This window comes from Schistocerca serialis, chromosome 6, assembly GCF_023864345.2.
Source record: "Schistocerca serialis cubense isolate TAMUIC-IGC-003099 chromosome 6, iqSchSeri2.2, whole genome shotgun sequence".
Lineage (NCBI taxonomy): Eukaryota > Metazoa > Arthropoda > Insecta > Orthoptera > Acrididae > Schistocerca > Schistocerca serialis.
The window spans coordinates 465,057,863-465,079,367 of record NC_064643.1 but is presented as its reverse complement, the minus strand read 5'-3'; the positions used below and the strand labels follow the sequence as shown (position 1 = coordinate 465,079,367).

Below are 21,505 nucleotides of genomic sequence, written 5' to 3'. Positions count from 1 at the left end.
TCTTGGCAAGAGTTTCTGAACTCCATCAGTAGGTCCATGTCTGCAAATAAATTGAGAAGCATTCAGGAGGATCTCAAGGCAGAACTCACAACATCCAATAGCAGCTGTGCGAGAGCAGGGGTGTCTCCTAACATCATTAAGAGACATTGCTCAGACAATGGCTTAATCGTACAAGACATTACAGCTGATTCTAGCAGGATCCAGCTTTCCATCATTATTGTCCAGGAGAGTGTTGGTTTTGATTTCAGTTCCACCAACATTGAGGAATACAACCAGCTTTTCTCTCTGTGGGAGTTTGATTCTGCATTGTCAATAGCTCATGATACTATGCCTAGTCATGACATGATTGGGGGTACATCATGTTGAAGCAGTTGGATCCGCAGTGGGAGGAGGTCCTCCTTCAGCCTTTTAATGAAATTTGGATGACAAGAGACCCAACTTGTGGAAAGAATCTATTTTAATCTCAATTTTAAAAACCAGGGAAGGATTGAAATAACCCTAGTAGTTATTGTAGCACTAGTCATAAGCTGCATGGGAAAGGCACTGGAGCATATGGTCACCCAGCACCTAGTGTGGGTTCTTGAAACCAGGTCTCCACTAATTTACTCCCAGTACAGGTGCGGGAGGTATTACTCCACACTCGATAACCTGACCCTGCTTGAAGCAGCAATTCAACAAGCTTTCCTCTGTACGCAACACCTTATCAGTGTCTTCTGTGATTTTGAAAAGGCCTATAATACTACGTGGAGCCATATTTTGTTGCAGCTCTATCTGTGGACACTCCATGAGCGTCGACCCACTTTCGTACAACCCCTTCGTCTGAGGCTGGTGTTGTAGATACAAGGTTTGGAATGTCCCGTCTGACCATTTTAAGCAGGAGATGGTGTCCCTCAAAGAGTGTTCCAAGTGTCGTGACATTCTCCATTGAGATCAACCGTATTATGCTGATGGTACAGCATCCTGTACTTTCTAGTGTTGCTGCCACTGGATCATGGGGACCCGGTTCGATTTCCAGGCGAGTTGGGGATTTTCTCTGCCCGGGGACTGGGTGTTTGTGTTGTCCTCATCATTTCATCATCATCATTATCATCATCCACATCATCATCTTCATCATCATCATTTGTGACTGGACTGTGTAAAAAATTGGATGCGTAAAAATTGTGACTTCATACAGGCGCTGATGACCGCACAGTTGAGTGCCCCACGAATCAGACATCCTCATCATCATCATCATCATCCTGTACTGTGTTCTTTATTTGTGGACTTCTCCATCTTCTGTGCATCCTCCAACCTTGCAATGGATATTTGGCACTTGCATTATTAGTCTGTCACAGGGTGACTTGGTCATCCTTTGTTTCTGAGTAGTGATAAAGGCACAGTCATCTGTCCCCTTTTTAACTGTGTCTAAATTGATATTTTATCCTTGATTTTACCTAGTTAAGTTGCTGATGACCGACCTTCTGTTTAATGCCCTCACTTGAAAATCACTACCATCATCAGCTCCAAGTTTTTGCATAATTTTTAATGTATTTTCATTGTGTGAGCTGACTGCATTTTAGTGAAACTTAGAACAGATTTCAAATGCAAAATTATTTGGGTGAAGATAAGTGTTAAAGGTGGATCAAACCTGATCATCAGATGCTTTTATAGACTCCCTGCCTCAGGAACAGTGCTAATGTAACATTTGATGGGAAACATGAAGACAATTTTGAGTAAATTTCCACATCATTTGTTATAGTATTAGGTGCAAATTTCAGCTTACCAGCTGTAAGTGTGGAAACACTATTGATTAAGGTAGATAATAGGGACAGATAATCACATAAAATTGTTTTAAATGCCTTATCTGAAAACTACCTTGAGCATCTGATCAGAGGAGGACTTGTGAAGGCAATATAACTGATATTCAGATCTGAACTTTTTGAACTGGTTAGCATAGGACAGGGAATGAGTGATGGTGAGGCTGTTGCAGCATCACTGAATATAGCTGTAAACAGAAAAGTAAGAAAAGGTGTACCTTGGGCAGGTATGTACTGAGCACTGTTGTGAAAGATGGGAAATCTGGTTATCAGGCACTACAGAGGCTGAATGCCCTCTGGAGCAGACGGACCTCGATATCTGATAGAGGGTACTGTGACTGCACAGGACTTGAACAGTGAGCATGCCATCATCTTGCTATGTGAGTGTGCCAACCTATTCCATTCCATACAGCCGGTATTTAGGCAGCTGCTCAGCACACAGCCAGGCAGTTCAATGTTCGTGCTTGATACCTGTGGATCAATCTTTGCTGTACTGTCCTCATTGTCCCTATCCTGGTCTGTCTGTCACATTTTGTTCTCTGTACTGTTCAGTTGGGTTACTCTTCCACAGGAAGCTCCCCCACCAACTCCCCCCCCCCCCCCCCCCCCTCCCCCATGGGGCTCGCCACTCTTTGATGGTTTCATGCTTGGCTACCATGGTGCCCCAGCCTTTGCAGCATTTTTCCCTTCTGTACTGCATGTCTATCCTCTTGCTATTCTTTTTCCCCTCCTTTGGGGAACATGTGTAGGGTGCTATTGGGAATGTTCTGCATTGTCTGTCACTTACATAAGAGTCTCATCTTTGTTTTTTGCTCCCTTTTCCCTTCTATGTTTCCATTCTCCTCTTGTTCCTCCACTTCGGCGTTTGAGGTTCTTCTTTTTCTTCTTCCTTCCTGTGTGCTACTGAAGGCCAGCCCGTGCATCTCATGTGTAACAGATGACTGGGTGATGTGTAATTCCCAGTCCCAGATCAACAGGTTAGGTTTGCACATACCCCCTGCTACAGGCCAGGCCCAGGGAGGGTTGATTTCCTGAGCTGCAACCTTCCCAAATTACCGATTGGTCCCTCTGTCAGGTGTTTGGGAGGCGAGAACAATCACCTACGGTGGGTGCGTCCCCTTGTGAAGGGGGCCCCCAGTTGGAAGGAGTGTGCCATTGGAGACGCTGGCAATCATTGGGGATTTTATCACAATGAATCAATCATCTTCCCAATCAATGTCTAAAAAATGTAAATGTAATGAGGCTAATGATTCAAAGACCCTTCCTCCTGCACCACGGTTCCTTGTGGTCTCACGTACTGAAGACTGTCAGTCCTTTGCCACGGTAAATCTGTTTATTATTCAGAAAGGAGTTGATGCAATTGCCAGTCCTGAGAAATCGTGTTCTCATTTATGGAATAGCATATTGCTTCTGGAGACTACTTCTGATTCTCAATCACAACTGCTTGCTGCCTCGCTTCTCCGCGGCTACCCTGTTCGTGTCAGAGTCCATAGAGCTTTGTATTCTTCCCATGGTGTAATTTACACCAGGCTGCTCGGTGGTCTAACTGAGGCTGAAATCAAATCTTACCTCTCTGATCTGGGTGTCATTGCCATCCATCATGTAATGAAAAAGATAGATTCCTCCTTAGTACCCACCCCACTCTTTTTCTCACCTTTGATAGAGTGGTGCTTCCATCCAAGTTCAAAGCAGACTATGAAATTATCACAGTCTGGCTGTACATTCTGAACCGAATGTGCTGCTACCAGTGTCATTTCAACCACACTAGAATGTCTTGTCGACACCCAGACAAATGTGTAACCTGTGGTAAGGATGCACATGAGAGCGATTGTCCGCCTCCTTGTCTCCGGTGTATCAACTGCAAAGGCAGCCATGCCACCTCCTCTCAGGATTGTCCCATGTATGTTGATGAGCAGACTGTCCAAGAGATCCGGGTAAAGGAAAAAGTGCCTTACCCTGTCACTCGCAAATTACTGGCTAGTCACAAACCCTGCATTCTCCGGTCTGGCACCCATAGTTCTGTTCTTGTTCCCCCTTGCTCTGTGAAAGACATGGCCATGCAGACATGCGACCTCCATTTCAGCACTGAGTTTGTGAAATCGCCCAATGTCAAGGCAGCATTGCCATCACCCCACCCAGCTGTGCAACAAGCTGTCAAACTCTCACCTCAAGGGGCGAAGCCACCAGCTACACAACCAGTAGGCCAGAAAGGACAGAAGGAGTACCCTGTGAAGACTTCCTCCGTCACTCCAGCCAGACAACACCTGAGTCTTCCTCTAACTGGAAAGGCTCAAATAAGTCCACCAAAGGCAAGGAGTCTTCTCCTTTGCCAAGTCGAAGATCCTCTTCGACAGTGTCACCACATGATACCTTAGCCCGGGCAGCCTCCGTGTCGCTGGTGCACACCACCAACCATTTTCCAGCATTGGACTCCACAGACCTACCGCACAAGCAAGTTGGTGCTTCTGTGGACCCCGTGGGGCAGGATCCTCCTGCTTCTGTGCCCCTAGTAGTGACTCTTCACTGGCTGTCACTCAGCAGCCCCCGAGGTGACACCCCTGGATCTCTTTCTCATCATGACTCTCCTCCAATGGAACATTCATAGCCTTTGGTCCCACACAGAAGATTTACAGCTTTTTTTAGCATTTTTGCTACTCGATGACTTCAATGTGCATCGTCCCCTTTGGGGTTCTCCCAGAACCTGTCAGAGAGGTGCCCTCTCGGCTGACCTTCTTAACCAACTTAACCTCTTCTGCCTTAACACTGAAGCACCTACTTTCCTTTCTGACTCCTTGCACACATATTCCCATTTGGACCTATCCTTGTGCACTGCCCCGCTTGCCCACCGTCTTGAGTGGTCTGCTCTCTCTGACACCTACCCAAGCTATCATTTCCCATGTGCTATCCATTTTCTGAATCCTACCTCATCTGCATGCATGCCCAAATGGCGGCTTACTAATGCTGAATGGCAGCTTTACTCCTCCCTGTTCACCTTCAAAGAACAATATTTCCCCAGTTGTGATGACCAGGTGGAATATCTCACATACTTTCCATTCCTCGTACTTCCTCTTTACCTCATCGTGTCCCAGTCACTTGGTGGACTGAGGCATGCCACAACACAATTCACCCTCAGAGACATGCTCTCCATGTTTTTCACTGCCATCCTACAATGACAAACTGCATTCAGTATAAACAGATTTGTGCAAAGTGTTGTCATGTTCTTTGGAATAGCAAAAGAGCTAGCTGGATTTCATTCACTAGTTCTTTTAACAGTTCCACCCCTTCCTCTGTTGTGTGGGCCAACCTCTGATGGCTCTCTGGGACCAAGATCCATTCCCCAATATCCAGACTGACAGTAGCAGATGATCTCATCGTGGACTCTACTGCTACCTCCAACACCCTGAGCTGCCATTTTGCGGAATTTTTGAGCTCTTCCCACTGTCACCCTGGAAACAAATGGAGGAGGCTCGGGCGATACCCTTCTCTTCTCCGAATTGTGAGTGCTACAATGCCTCCAGTAGTATGAGGGAGCTAGATCATGCTCTCAGTTCATCCTGATCCTCCGCCCCAGGGGCAGACGCCATCCACACTCAGATGTTGCAGCACCTTTCCCTTGCAGGCAAACACTTTCTCCTTAACACGTACAACCGTATCTGATTGGAGGGCACGTTTCCCGGATGCTGGCGTGAAGCCACTGTCATACCCATACCTAAGCCTGGTAAGGACAAAAACCTTCCTTCCAGCTACTGCCCCATCTCTCTTATCAGCTGCGTTCATGATTGCACAGTGTGGATTTCGAGTACGGCATTCTGCAGTTGACCATCTTGTTGCTTTGTCCATCCATATCATGAATGGTTTTCTGCAGAAATCCTAGACTGTGGCCATGTTTTTCAATTAGGAGAAGGCCTACAACACCTGCTGGAGAATTGGTATCCTCCATACTCTTTACACGCAGGACTTCTGTGGCCACCTGCCCTGTTTTCTTCAGGCATTTTTTTCAAGGTGCTTGTGGGTTCCACCTTGTCAGACACCTTTATCCAGGAAAATGGTGTGCCTCAGGGTTCTGTCCACTTTGCTATCACCATTAACCCTATAATGGCCTGTCTCCTGCTGGGCATCTCCGGCTCCCTTTTTGTTGACGATTTTGCCATATATTGCAGTTCTCCATGGACCTGTCTCAATGAGCTGCGTCTTTACTCCAGGAGCATCGACAATGGTCTTCACTTTTCCCCTGACAAAACCATCTGTATGAATTTCTGGCGGCACTAATGGTCTCTCCCACCACCTTTACATCTTGGGCCTGTTGCCCTTCTGTTTATTGAAACAATGGAATTCCTGAGGCTCATGCTGGACAGGAAACATTCTTGGTCCTCCCATGTGTCTTACCTGGCAGCCTGTTATACGCAGTTCCTCAATGTCCTACGTGTCCTCAATGGTACTTCCTGGGGTGCTGATCGAACGACCCTTCTTCAATTGTACTGGTCCGTTGTCCATTCAAAACTCAACTATGGGTCCTTAGTTTATGCGTCTGCATGTCCATCCCTCTTACACTGTCTCAGCACTATTCTCCATCATAGCATCCATCTAGCCACGGGCGTCTTTTACACTAGCCCGGTTGAGAGTCTGTATGCTGAAGCTGCTGAACTACCACTGTCCTACTGCCATGACTTTCTCCACAGTGGGTATGCATGCTGTTTGTATGCCATCCATCCTATGTGTACTTCTTTGATGGTTCCTTTGATCACTAGTATGGGGCACTTCCCTCTTCTCTGTTACCTCCTGGAGTCTGCTTTTCCCACTTGCTACAGTGGCTTAACTTCACACTGCCTGCAACTTTCCGGGTGGGTGTGAACATTTCACCACCTTGGCTTCATGAAGTGGCCCATGTTAACATTGGCCTTCATTCGCTTCCTAAGGACACTACTCCAGTCTTTGTCTATTGCCTTCCATTTCATGACCTTTGCAATAGTACCTTTGTATGCACTGATGGCTCTTGGACTGACCGTGGGGTTGGGTGTGCCTTCATCATTGGCACCCATGTCTTTCGATATCGACTACAGGCACACTGCTCAGTATTTACAGCCAAGCTCTTCACCCTGTATCAGGCAATAGAGTACATCCAGTGACACAGCCTTTTCAATTGTGTCCTCTGCTCAGACTCACTCAGCACCATTCAAAGTCTGTGTGTGTTGTACACCGCCCATCCCTTAGGTTGAGGAAAACTGTCATTTGCTCACTTTGGTGGAGCCAGTGTCATGATTCTGTGGGTTCCTGGTAATGTCAATCTGCCAGGAAATGAGACTGCTGATGCTGTTGCCAAGGCTGCAGTCCTCATACCTTAGCCCGCAAGTTCCTATATTACCTCGAATGATCTCTGTGTTGCCATCTGTCAGCAGGTGGTGTCTCTTTGGCATCGCCATGATCCTCCCTTCACGGGAATAAGCTCTGGCTTACTAAGCCTCTCCCAGCAGCTTGGATGACCTCCTCTCGGCCCTCCCACCTCTTTGTACACATTGCACCCAAGTTTTAACTGTCCACCACTTCCTGATGGAGTGCCCATTTCTTAACTGTTTACCTTCATGCTTGGGTTTGTCATCTGAGTTATCAGCCATTTTAGCAAATGACGTACAGGCTGTTGATCACATTTTACTTTTTATGTGTCAAAGCAATATGGTGAAGGCCATTTAATTTTTAGTTTTGTACCTCCATTTCTGTATGTTGTCGTTTTTAGACCTTTTTCCACGTACCTGTTTTTAGCTGTCTTCTCTTATGTCAATCGGGGCTCACATATAGTCACTTTTTAACTCTGTCTTTGTGTTCTATAGTTTTGACTTGAGCATGCATGACCCCAGTTGTTTTTTGTGTCCTAAAGCAAAACAAACCAGACCAATCTCCCACCAGCTGACTCCCTCCATTTGTGCATTCAACAAAGTTCACACTGATATTTGTCTACCACAGGTATAGCAGGAAGGATCTGCTATGGTTCAACTGGCATGTTAGAAATGGAAGAAAGCACTCTGTGACAACATGGGAATGGAGAATGACAGAGATAAGACTGAATACTAAACATATTTCTCCAAAACTGTTTCACTGATGAAGATCACACTGTGGTTCCCCCTTAAAATTGTTGCACAAATGTTAAAATGGCAGATATCAAAACAAATGAGCACATGGTAGAAATGCAACTTAAAGAGCTCAACACTGGAAAGGCCACTTGATCTGATGAGATACCAACACAGCTCTGCATAGAGTATGTAAAAGAACTTTTTCCTCTTATAGCATCTGTCTGCAGTAGGTTCCTGGAGCAGCAAAGCATTCTTAGTGACATGGAGAAAGTCAATTCATTCCCACTTTCAAGAATGGCCATCAAACAGTCACACAAAAGAATAGGTGCATATCTCTGATGTTGGTCTGTTGAAGAAGTCTGGAACATGTTTTATGCTCATGATTAATTAAAATTCCTGCAACCTGGAAATCTACTCTGTAGGAAACAACAAGGGCTCCAAAAATAATAGTCATGTGAAATGCAGCTCACTATGTTTGTCCACAAGAGCCAGAAAGCAGTAGATATCAGTGCCCAGGTTCATGCCATGTTCCTTGAAGGCATTCAGACAAAATAAGAGTGAATGAAACATCATAGCAGCTGTGTGATTGGATTGAAAAATTTCTACCAAACGAAATACAGCATGTCATTCTCAATGGATAAAAGCCTTCAGGGGCAAAAATAACTTTTGGTGTGCACTATGGGAGTGATATAGGATTGTTACTTTCAACAATAAATGTAAGGGAACTAGTGGATAACAGTGGAAGCTCCATGAGGCTTTCCATGGGTGATACTATTGTAAACAGAGAAGCTTCTAAACTAGAAAATTTTACTGAACTACAAGAGGACCTGCAGAGGATTGACACTTGATGCTGGATTGGTAGTTGATCCTCAACATAAATGTAACATATTGCACTCAGATAGGCAGGAAGACACCTTAGAATAAGATTACACAATTGCAGAACAGTCACTGGAAGCAGGGCACTGGAAGCAGTCATAGTTATAAAATATCTGGGAGTATGGATACAGTGATTTAAAATGAAATACTCATATAAAACTAATAACAGATAAGTCAGTTGGCAGACTAAGGTCTCAGGAGATAACTTTCAAATCCTCGTTTGACCAATACTTGTCTATTGCTCATCAATGTGGTTTCTGTTCTAGAAAGGACTGATAGAGAAAATAGTGAAGATCGAAAGAAGAGCTGCATGATTCATTACAGGTTCATTTAGTAAGTGTGAAAGAATAATGGAAATGTGTGGCCAACTCCAGTGGCAGACACTGACAGAGAGGCATTCTGCATCATGGAATAGTTTACTGTTTATTTAAAATGCTGAGAGCTTACATTCCTTGAAGAGTCAGCCACTCATATATCTCAAGAAAGACCATGAATGTAAAATTAAAGAAATCTGAGTTTGCGTGGAGGCTTGCCAATGACCGTTCTTCCAGCAAACCAGTCACAACTGCTACAGGAAGGGCTGGAGTGACAGTCGTACACAATGTACCCTCTGCTGCACACAGCAAAGTGGTTTCTGGGATATAAATGTAGATGTAGAAATGTCAGATGACACAAGCAATTCCTATTACTTCACAAGATCATTGTGACTGAGAATATATTAACCAGTTGATACTCTGAGAATAGGAATTAGTTATGCACCAAAATGAGATCAGCCTTCTTTCCACAACTCCAGCAGTACACCTGTGCTGTCCAACTATTCTCTATGATATTCTTAAATGTAGGCCTACCACCCTAGCCCATGACTATTGCCCATGTGGTCTTGTCAGTCCTTGCATGGGAAATGCTGCCTGACCCTTGTTTGACATGTTCTGTATGCAGGAGGAATAACCTCAGAAACAGAAGAACATATTTTATTAATTGCGACATTTAAGGCTGCTCTCCACTTGTAACTCAAAGGTAACAAAATTGAAATTTTGGCCTTCTTGCAGAATTGCAGTGTTTAATCAGAAAGTATGCTGGGAAACCTCATTATATGATGTCAGAGAGTAGTTGAAAAGAACAACAGAAAATAAATTTAAATCTAGGAGTAAATCTGTGCATGGAGAAACACATCACATATGCAATGCAGTGCTCCTGGTGGCCCGGCAAAGAACTGCTTGATAACAATTCACTCAGTATGGACACATGACACTGCACTGTCACTGCACAACACAGCACTTCACGTGAACACTTGGAGGTTGATGCATAGGATGCTACATCAGCCCCCTGGTGGAAGCAGAGTGTCAGTATCAAGTAGCCTCACTGGGAAGTGAACTCAGCAGCTGGAGCAGGTCATCCACATTGGAGGGGGTACCACAGAGGCTGGCAGATGCTACACTGTATGAGATGAACACATTGTGGAGTCCTGCTGGGAGGCTTGTCATCATTTATGTGGTCCACTGGCAGTGGTGTCTCATGTGATATGTATGCTGGCTTTACTCAGTGCAGTGAGATGGTTGTTGGCTTGCCATTCAACAGAACACCTGTTGTTTGTGCAGAGTGTTGGAGAACCTTGTATGAGCTGGAATATGAGGCTTGAAGTGCAGGTTTAATGCCCTCTGCACAGAGCTCACATGAGTACAATACTCAAGGTCTTGGTGCATAAAAGAGTGCAGTATACCATGACACAAAGCCTGTAGAGGTCAGAGTTTGGACACATGCTGTCTTAAACACCATAAAAAGTCTGGTTGCTTTTGCATGGTTGTCTTGATTGTCTGTGTCCACAAAATTACCAGGCAGGCACAATTTTTCACCATAAACTAATTCTGCTGCTGACGCACTGATGCCTGACTTGAAAGTTGTCTGTGACCCAAGTATAATACCATGGGGAGTGCTGACGTCCAAGATACATCATGGCATTTTAACGCTGCCTACAGACAACAGTGCCAGCACTCAATCATCCCATTGATGGCTGGGTGGTAGCTCGTTGTCTTGTGATGGGTGTATCCACAAAATTTGGCCAGCTGTGTGGACAGGTCTGACTCAAAGTGACGCCCATGGTCAGTAGTGATATGCAGCGGGCACCTAAATCTCGACAACCGTGTCGATGCAAAAGTGGAAGCTAATGTCTCAGCTGTGATATTTTCTATCACTGTTGTTTCAGGCCAGTGGGTGTAATGACTAATCACACCCATTAACAAATACCTCTGTCCATCTGATGAGGGAAGTGGGTCAACCACATCCAAATGCACATAGGTGAAACATGTGGTAGTATCTGGAAAAATCACCAATTGGGACTTACACATGTCAAGAAATTTTGCAAAGCTGGCATATGAGACAAGATCTGATCCACTTTTGGTAGTGTTTCTGCATGTCTGTCTTCACACAGCACTGAGACACCAGATGGAAGTACTCACTAACTTATTCTTAAGAAAGACTTCATGATATTAGGTGATTATGGAAATTCTAGGGCAGAAGTTGTGATCTCTACTTGAAATCTTGTATGAACTTACCTTGTGTGATATGAGTTCAGCTATGGTAACTCCAATTTTTTCAAGAACAACACTACTTATCTTTGTTCTTGAAGGTCTTGCAGATGTCAAAATTGCATTATTGTTTTCTCCAGGCTCACAATTTCAGAGTTGCTCTTACGGATAAAATTGAATTAGTTGTCATAAATAAAAAAAGTTGGCCTTATGTTTTAACAGTTCACTAAATTTATTTAAGCTTCTTGCTCCACACATTTTTATCACCTTCATGCAAGTTATGACATAAGTGCTGATACTGCACAACACCATAACATTAGCACAGTTTATATAACATTTCTGATTCTTAACACACCTACCAATATTCTGTCTCATAACTTTCAGTGAGGAACATGCACACTTGCCTCAAGCAAATACAATTATTACACTTTAATTTATTCACACTGGTCACTAATAAATGTTCAATTTAGTGTTAAATACTAAATGGATGTTTGTAATCTTCATATAATATTCGTTCTTCTTTAGTATGATCAATAACCATAAAAGTATGATTTAATGTTCCTGTTCTTAACAGCGCAAGGAACTTGAAGTATGCTGTTGTTTTGATACTCTTAAAATAACCTCATCGTTTAATGTTTTCTTTTCCCTAAAGATGAATTTCCAAGTTTTACATATTATTTCAGTATTTCAAAATTCTGTATATGATGACAGTACCAGTATTTGTTTGAATCAAGTGTGCTTTAGAATTTGATTTGACATATTTGGTACTTGTATCATAATCCAACACAATAAATATGACATAAGTTAAAGTGCATTGTGAGTTGTTGGTCTTTTAAGCATTTTAATGAGCTACAAATTCACAAAAGGTAACGACTTTTTATAAATATGTAAATTTTGAAGCAAAGTGTTTCATCAGATTGTATATCAATTTGTAGTCTGTAACAGTTTAGATGGCTTTTTGGTTTATGATGCTAACTGTGGACATTAAAAAAGTAAATCGAGTATTATCCATCATGCGCACACAATATGTACCCCCCCCCCCCCCCCCACACACACACACACAAAATGGAATGGTATTGTGCAGTTATTAGAGTCATTTCCCTAACACACATTCAGGCCAGTTCTGATATAAACTGATAAGGATTCTTAAGAAAGTAGAATATATTATACAGATAGAGTAAGTGCATTTGAACTCTTGTTGCTTCACCTTTGGCATTCTGGAAATGCCTGCCACACAATGGTCAGAGGAAAGAGGAAGAATAGGGGAGGGGGGGGGGGGGGAGGGGGGGAGGTGGTAAGGCAAAATTTGGCAGCCCAAACCAGCAGCATGTGTGAAATGTCCTGAGCAGAATGAGTTGGGTCATTGTTGTCTTGACAGTTTCCCATATCCTCATCACTAGATTTTAGTAGTATGCTTCAGTGCCAGATTCCCCCTAATAAGCATAATTTGTTAGCATCATATCATGACAATCCCGGATAACACTCATTGCCACCTTACCTGATGATGGTTGGACCCACACATTTTTTGGTGATGGTAAAGTGACATGTTTCCACTACTTACATAGCTCCTTTGTCCTGAGATTGTAATGATAAACACAGCACCCATACATGGTTATTAGGTGGCTAAGGAAGTCAACTGGATTGACTTGATATAGCTTCAATATTTCTGCTGCCACCTTGGCTTTTTGGTGTGGACAATTGTTGACCCCAGTTGGTGGAAATCTTGTCATATTCAGAATGTCATTCCAGATGTTGAGAACTAATTCATGACCAATCTTTACTTTTCCCACTATTATCCTGATTGTGATATGTCAATCTTTGACCACCAAGGGCCTCCACTTCTCTTGTGGTTCCTGGTTCTTCAAAGTGGGGTGGTCTGCCTCTTTGTTCTTCATCATTCAGACATGTTTGACCACACTGGAAGCATCTGCATAACCTAATCACAGTATCATATGATGCTGATTGTTGCTGTACACTTCCATCAACTCAGCACAGACTGTTGCAGCATTGTTCCCTTTCAAATGAAAGAAAGAAATTAGTGCACGAAACTCCACTCTGTCAATAGGTTGAGCCATTTTGTTTTGACTCCTCAAGCAACATGCTACAATAATGTGGCACAGGGATTTCATTGTGTACCAGGACTGCAGTCATGTACCTACAAACAAACAAAAAATTATTTATGTAATATTATTTTTATGTGGTGATAATTAAAACTTTATGGTTACCTCTCATATATATATTATACCAATGGCCTTGCTGGAGTGGTAACACTGGTTCCCATAAGATCACCAAAGCTAAGCGCTCTAGGGTTTGGCTAGCCTTTGGATGAGTGACCATCCAGGTCTATCTAGTGCTGTTGGCGAGTGGGTTCCACTCAGCCCTTGTGAGGCCAGTTGAGGAGCTACCTGATTCAGAAGTAGTGGCTCCTGATCACCAAAACTGACAGCTGACGGAAGAGCGGCTGCTGACCACATGCCCCTACACATCTGCATCCAGTGACACCTATCGCTGAGGATGAAACAGTGGTCAGTCGGTACTGTTGGGCCTTCTGAAGCATGATAAGACAATGTTCAAATATGTTATGTAAAATGATACAGCTTCTTAACTCTCATCTGGATTGGTCCCTACTTTGTACCATTACCTTCTGGGAAACTTAATACCTACTATCTGCAGTAAAGTACTCTTCAGTAAACACTTAAAGAAGTGCCAATTGCACTTGATTTATAAACATAGGTTATCATGAAAAGTTCCTCATTTTTATTTTTCAATGCACTGATTATGGACATAGGATTCACATGTCCCTAAAATAGGATTTTCCTGCCTATGTTATCTGTTCTCTTTTATAAATACAATATTTATGTTCCAGATTGCTTACAGGGAACTGAAACCTCATCCCACCAGTGATCTTGAAAGGCGGAGAGATCAAAAGAAGAAACATAAAGTCTCGTAACCTCTGCCAGTGGTGTTTGACACTAGGTGCACAGCAGTGGTACATATGTCACAAGCATTATGTGAATCCTGAGGGGTGAATCATTCATTCACTCCATACACTGAAGAACCTTGTGTATGCCTGTGAGGTTAAAATTACAGTCATGCATATTCTGAGAGTATACTTCAGTCATTCTGATTCCCTTATGAAAGACTCTGTGTGCATATAACTGTGATGAGACTGACTTATTATCCTTACAACCTCATAGCCTTTTTTATTTATGGACTGTTCACATTTTTTACTATTAACATTCCTACTTTAATACTTCCAGTTTCATTAAAAATAACTCTAATTCCATGTATGTTTGTAGTGACTGGTCTCTGTTTCTGATTGTGGTCTAGCTCTTTGTGTGTGTGTGTGTGTGTGTGTGTGTGTGTGTGTGTATGTGTGTGTGTGTGTGTGTGTGTGTGTGTGTGTGTGAGGTACAAGTTTTGTCAGTTTTTTGGAAACTTACTTTTAGTAAAAATGAGAACAGAGAAGAAAGAGAATGCAATGATATGAGCATAGTGTTAGGACTTTCATATTCCAGCTTTGTAAAGGGTCTCAAAAAATTTTAATACGTGGCCTAATAAATTTTTTAAGCACTCATATTCAGATCCTTAAATAATACTGTTTATGTTAAGAGGTAATTTGAATTGTTATTACATAAGCACAATATTAAAAATCTATCTTTTACTCTGAGATTTGCCCACATTGAAATGCTTTTACAACTGCACAAAAGTGTGTCTAAGCCAAAGTAAGTGCCATGCAGTGCAGTTCATATATGCAGTGCTTCTATATATATGTCGTTGTCTTCCTGAATTCTGTTACTGCAAGGATACAGAATTGAAAATTCTTTTTATGAAAAGAAATATTGATCTGCACAAATGCTATTCTTCCTTGCCAGACAATTTGTGTAAAGAATTCTTCTTCATTTTTCTGTTTCTGTTTTCCATCACTGTGTTACACAAATTTTAAAAGGACAAATAGTGCTTTAAATGTTCCTTCTGGGTTTTAATAAAGCTGTGACTGACAGTGCTTTTTGTATGAACTTGTTTTTGTCCACAGAATTTTAAAATAATAATAAATGTTACATATAATGAACAATATGAGTACAGTATAAAATATGACAGTTAATTCAGATGGAACACCAAGCTAAAAGAGAACATAACTTGTATAAACAAATAAAATATTATGAATATGAGAGCTGCAGTATAATTATATTGTCAAGTGATTTGTGACTGCATCAAGGCATTAGAAAATATTTGCTTCTAAAATATTCACATCATGTGTACCTTAAATAGATATTACCAGAGCAGTGCAGCCAAGCACCTGTTTCTAAATAAAACATTAAAAAAATGTTTCTTGTTGTGACAGAGTCTCATGTGTGAAGGCTTGGCATAAAATACTGTCAAATGGAGGAGCTTACAACAAGCGAAATATTTAAATGTATTTTGTTACAGTCTATAAAGTTTAGCATTTTCATCAAGTAACTGCTTTTGAAAAAATGTGGAACATCTTCAGATCTATTACAGATAAATAAGAGGCATGGTAATTAACTTCATATACTGTGTATAATTTTATCTTTGTAACAACTCGTTTTAGAAGTACTGATTTTGTCATCTTGGTGTCCATTACATAGACAGTGACACCTCTGAATTTCTTCTTGTGTCTTTCTCCACTCCCCTATAAATCCAGCTACATCTATTCTGTGTATCTTATGGCCACTTGAGTGCTGTGCGCATTACCTGCAAATGGTTGGCTGCTCTGCTGTTGGCTTCAGCAAATACACTGTTTTACTTCATCAAATGTGTGTAATACAAAATCTTAAACATGGCTGCAAATTAGCAGCTGTGTAAATCTTAAGAAGTTGGAAAAACTCAGCCAACCAGTTGCAAAACAAAGGTTTATTAGCCCTTGACCCAAGTTTCAATATTTCTAAAAATATCTTCTGCATAAGGAGTGGGCCTTGTTACATAACATGATGGTACATTAAAACAGCAGAAGCTGAGTGGCTCTTGCCATATATAAAATTGACAAATTACCCCAAGCCATAGCTTTAGATAGCAGCCAGTTTACATTTAGTATACTCCAGAATGAATGCTCACTGGTAAATGTCCACAGGTAGAGGCTCTTGAAAACGTAAAATTATAACAGGAAACACAGGATAAAAGTTTGTCTGTGATAAGTATACATCATGCTAGAGACAGAGCCTCTGGGATTTCCTGGTGAGCATTCATTCTGAAGTACAGTAAATGTAATCTGGCTGCTATCTAAAGTCATGGCTTTGGATAATTCTTGTTTTTGTCAATTTCATATATGATAAGCGACACTTGGCTTCAGCTATTCTAATCTACCATCATGTGATGTAACAAGGCCCACTCCTTCTGAAGAAGATATTTTTAGAAATATCATAACCTACATCAAAAGATAATAAGGGCTAGCCGGCCGGAGTGGCCGTGCAGTTCCAGATGCTACAGTCTGGAGCCGAGCGACCGCTACGGTCGCAGGTTCGAATCCTGCCTCGGGCATGAATGTGTGTAATGTTCTTAGGTTAGTTAGGTTTAATTAGTTCTAAGTTCTAGGTGACTGATGACCTCAGAAGTTAAATTGCATAGTGCTCAGAGCCATTTGAGCCAATAAGGGCTAATAAACCCTTGTGCTGCAACTGGTTGGCTGATTTTTTCAACCTCTTCATGTGTGTATTAGATTGGTTAGAGACCATCACGCTTAGTGAGACTTTTACCTTTAACAGATCTGAAGAACTTGAGTACTTCTACAATAACGGATGACACTGTAAAAGAAGTGTAACATTAGACTGTAACAAAAAATATTTCAGTTACTGATGTTCTGAATTTCATTCTTCAATATTGTATTATTTTTCGCTATATAAAAAACAGAGATCAATTGTACCCTGTCTTTTATCATATATTGTGATTAAGTTCAATATCTGCCAACTTTATGTGCTATTATTTAAATCTTTTATGAACATGCAAACTCAAAACACAATTTTGTTATCTCCCTTATTAGCATAAAAGTAAGATTTACTCAAATTAATCCATCTTTTTTAAGTTTAATGTAGCTAAAGAAGTCAATTATGCATTGGAAAAAGGTCCCTCATAATTCTGCTGTAATAGATGGGTGTATCCATTTTTGCTTTCATGGATATGTTCATTATCTCCATGCTGAAATAAAATAACTGCTGAAATTATTGTCTCAATTGTGGTATACTGGTACTAATTGGGGTGGGTGGGGGAGAGGAGAATGCATAAATAGGACTAGATGGTGGAGCTAAAAGTTGTGTTCAAATTGTAACAAGTAAGGAACAACTTCAAAGACACCACAGTGTGAGAGTGGTATTACTATAATTTATGATGTCAAATAATCCAGTTGTAATGCATTGATGCTATTACATATGCACTGTTCACAAATGTTTTACCTACTTACTATTCTGAGCATAAGTATGTCATACATTCATTACATTCCTTATGACAATATTTATTTTTTTATTTGTTACTCTTTATTATAGTTAAAAAATCTAGTCTCTCTGTTAATGTAAATATGGAGCTAAAATTGTTGTGTTAATGGTGAAAATTGCTGGAATGTGTGAATAAAGTTTATCTTTTACATTACACATATTTTAATTTACAAAATTTTAGTTGCACAGTACATTTTGAAAATAATAGTGTTTGACAGACTTTTTTCTGTGTGGTCTGAGGTACATGATGTTTATCATAGAAAAACCTCTCTTTCTGAAGTTGACCACCTAGTGGTGGAACACACTGCTGAGCACAATGTGCTAGAGTTCAATTACGCTTCACAATTCATACCATCTGGATTCTTCCCTATAGCAACAGCTTTTCTGAATATGCAGATGAGAGCTATCATTGCAGCAGATCCTCTGCTTGTATAATCCTCCTGGCGTCAGTCTTCATTAATCCACTGCACTCACACCGTGTACCCAACAGTCTCCTCTTCCACTGTCATGTCACAACCTCCCAATCCATGACTTCATGTCATGTGTCTCTCTCTCTCTCTCTCTCTCTCTCTCTCTCTCTCTCTCTCTCTCTCTCTCTCTCTCTCTCTGTCTCCAGCCCCTCCCCCCACATCCCGCCTCTTTCTTCCTCTACCCGCCCTACTGATCCCATCGTTGTGTGTTCAGCTGGCCCAATGCAGCTGCACAGGATTTGTCTAGAAGCTAGGAAAGCTTCATTCTTTTCTATGTGCCTCTTGACCTAATGTTTCTACTATTCAGGAATGGTCTTTTTTACTCATAAATTATTTGCATTTTGGAAATATCTGAAATTCACATAATACCACAAACAAAATTAAACATTTGAAACTCATACAATGACTAGAAAATGTATCCTGCAAATTAAATCCAGAAATATCATTATTAATAAGGAATAGAACAGTACTGTCAAATACAGACAGAATGTTCCTGTTTAAATGACTCTGACAGAAAAGTAGGGAAACCAGCTGCTTCAATTCTTATTCTGCCTTCCTCGCCAAGAACTTTGCCACACAAATGTATTTGAATTCTATTAACAAGAATATTCTAAAGCCCTTTACCCCATCCTTCACTTTAGTTAAGCCTTTATACTAACCACTCCCTGCCACTGCTACATACCACTGTCTTCCTTTTCTTGCAGAGATTTACAGTACACCACATTGCCACTGTCTCCTCTCTGACAAACAGTGTTTTCTATTGTCTTTCTTTCCCAGTGCCACACTGTACATTATACCCCAGCATCCCAAAAATTCTGGCAGTACAACTTATTTTTTCCCCTACACTCACATTTTTAAAATATTGGTCCAAAATGTGCCCTCCCCTACACCTAAGGGTAAAAGTTTGTTGGTCTGGGAGCATCCATACACCCTTTGTCCTCAAGTCTACATGTGGTCTCCACTCATCTGTATTTTTCATTTCCACTGTCTCCTTTATCTTTTGCTGCCACTGCTTCTATCTCCATCCATCTCTCTTTCTCTTTTAGTACCACTTTCTCTCACTGACCCTTCATACCTTCTTCTCTTTGGTTCCCACTATTATTGTCTTCATCCATCTCTCTCTCTCTTTTTCTCTGCCGCTTTCACTCTCCCACCATCACTGTCTCCTCTCTCTTTCTCTCCCACTCGCACAGTCTCCTCTCTCTTCTGCCATTGCTGTCCCGCTGAAACTCGCATTCAGCTCAAAAAGCACGAATATGTCTGCATGCCAAATCTTTTGGTGAGGAAGGCAGAATGAGGACTGAGGCATTAGGTTCCCCACTTTCCTGTCAGAGACTTTTAAAAAATAACATATTCACCTTTTTTGTGCTCCAACAGGAGCACTTTTCTGCTAGTTCCCTTCTTTTTCCTGCTACAGCAGGGTGTGCTGCATGCATAAAATGAATTATTTAGGTAAGTAAACTTTTGACGGTTTGTTTATATACTTCAACACATTTATATACTTGGACACAACAAATAAGTTCATATAATGTTAAACAAAATCATTTACTTTACATTTTTTCTGAATCATTTGCTCATCAATCACAATTCATCGAAAACACTCTGCTTTGATCTGTCTCTTAAAAGAGTAATTTTTTCAGGCATGTTAAGACCATTATCAGCTCATTTTTGTCACTTTGTGCCACAGGTGTGAAGTACACATTATAAAGCTTTATTGGTAACAAAAATGATGACTAAAATCGTAGTTTGGTGACCTAAGAACCCTTGCAATGACTCTAGAATCTTGACATGTGTTCACCATGTCAGTTAAAACTACATTTACCCCTAAGACTCAATATTACAAGCACAAGTATAGTAACAGTCATCCATCAGATCTCAGTAATGGATAATGATCCTGAAAAAAGTTACAAGGTTTCCTGAGTATGTCCAAAGAACACAGCAAAAATTTCAGTCATTTGCCATCAATAGAAATTATAGAAGTGACCATCCCCACAGTTAGTACTTTCGGCATCCGAAAATCATGGTTTTCTCAGAAACTACCTATGAACAAATGGTGCTTTTATAAGTCACCTAAGGTCCACTCTCGACCATACCTAATGCAAAACAACTAACCAATTTCTCAGTTTATCTGGGCTGTAGCAAATGTGTAATGTTTAAATTTTGACTCTGTGCTGAGAGGATAGTTACAGTATGTCTTTTCTTTCAACAGATATACGGCTGCTAGGCCAATGGCTCTCTAACGCAATTGACCTCTTATCTTTGTGATCAATACAACCTGAGATACAACTCCCTGAAAAATCTGGTTTTGTGAGAGCTTTTATGGACCACACTGGTACCATGCACTGTCATGTATGAACTGCATCATAATAATACAGAAAGTTGTTCAAGTGACTATCAAATAATACATGGCGTGGCTTGTCTCCCACAGGTGGCTTTCCCACTGATTACCAGAAATGGTGGTGAAATATGTGGGTGTATGTGGTACACAGGTTGTCTATGGAGTAAGCAATGTTGCAATGGTATGAATCGCACAGCAAGGAAATGGAAGGACGGTGGGCGTAGAACTGGATTAGCAGGATGTGGCAGTTGGTAGTGGTGGTGTAGGGCTAATAGTGGGTAGCATGGGACCACGCTTGAGGTTATATAACTTGATGTAGAAGTTGCCTGATGAATTGCAGATCAATATAACATTGTGTGAGAAGTGGTACAATTATTTTCTGTATAGTGAAGTCAGCAGTTGTAAAATTGCTAAGGTGACACAAGAATCTGTTTGTGAATCAGGTGATAGGATAATTTTGAGAAGTGATGGCAGTGGTGAGCTCACTGTGTAATCTAGTATCAAAATGCATCCAAACAAAGCTATCAACAGATGCTGATCCTTTAGAGGTAGCATTTTGTATGGAAAAGCTGGCAATTATAAACGTGGAGTGCTGTTGTATGTTTGTGATTTTGACATGTACAGACATATGTAATTAGGTGCCAGTTAATGCCACCATTGATAAAAGTGGTAGGTACTTTAGAATAAAAGACCAAGTAAATTTTATTTATAAAAATTAATTGAGATTTTATTGGGGGTAAGACAGTGTACATAATAACACCAGTAATTAGTGTAAGTTGACACTAAATGGAACTGCACATTTGTGCAACAAACACATTCAGGTTCCCCCCCCCCCCCCCCTCTCTCTCTCTCTCTCTCTCTCTCTCTCTCTCTCTCTCTCCCCCCCCCCCCCCCCCCCCCCCCCCCACACACACACACACACACACACAGGTGTTACATGTTTCCACGTCTGTCATGTCTGTTTTTAGTAATGTCATTGTGACTTGGAT

The 21,505-nt window shown here is 41.3% G+C and overlaps 1 protein-coding gene across 2 annotated transcripts in view; it reads left to right on the top strand.

The window, feature by feature from the left end:
* LOC126483843 (multiple C2 and transmembrane domain-containing protein) overlaps positions 1-17,862 on the top strand; it is a 1,023,771-nt gene extending 1,005,909 nt beyond the window's left edge. For both annotated transcript variants that reach the window (XM_050107055.1, XM_050107056.1), the window contains one exon: positions 14,129-17,862. In XM_050107055.1, coding sequence (XP_049963012.1) covers positions 14,129-14,212 — 84 coding nt within the window. In that variant the 3' untranslated portion in view covers positions 14,213-17,862. The remainder of the gene's footprint in view (positions 1-14,128) is intronic.
* Positions 17,863-21,505: the final 3,643 nt, after the last annotated feature.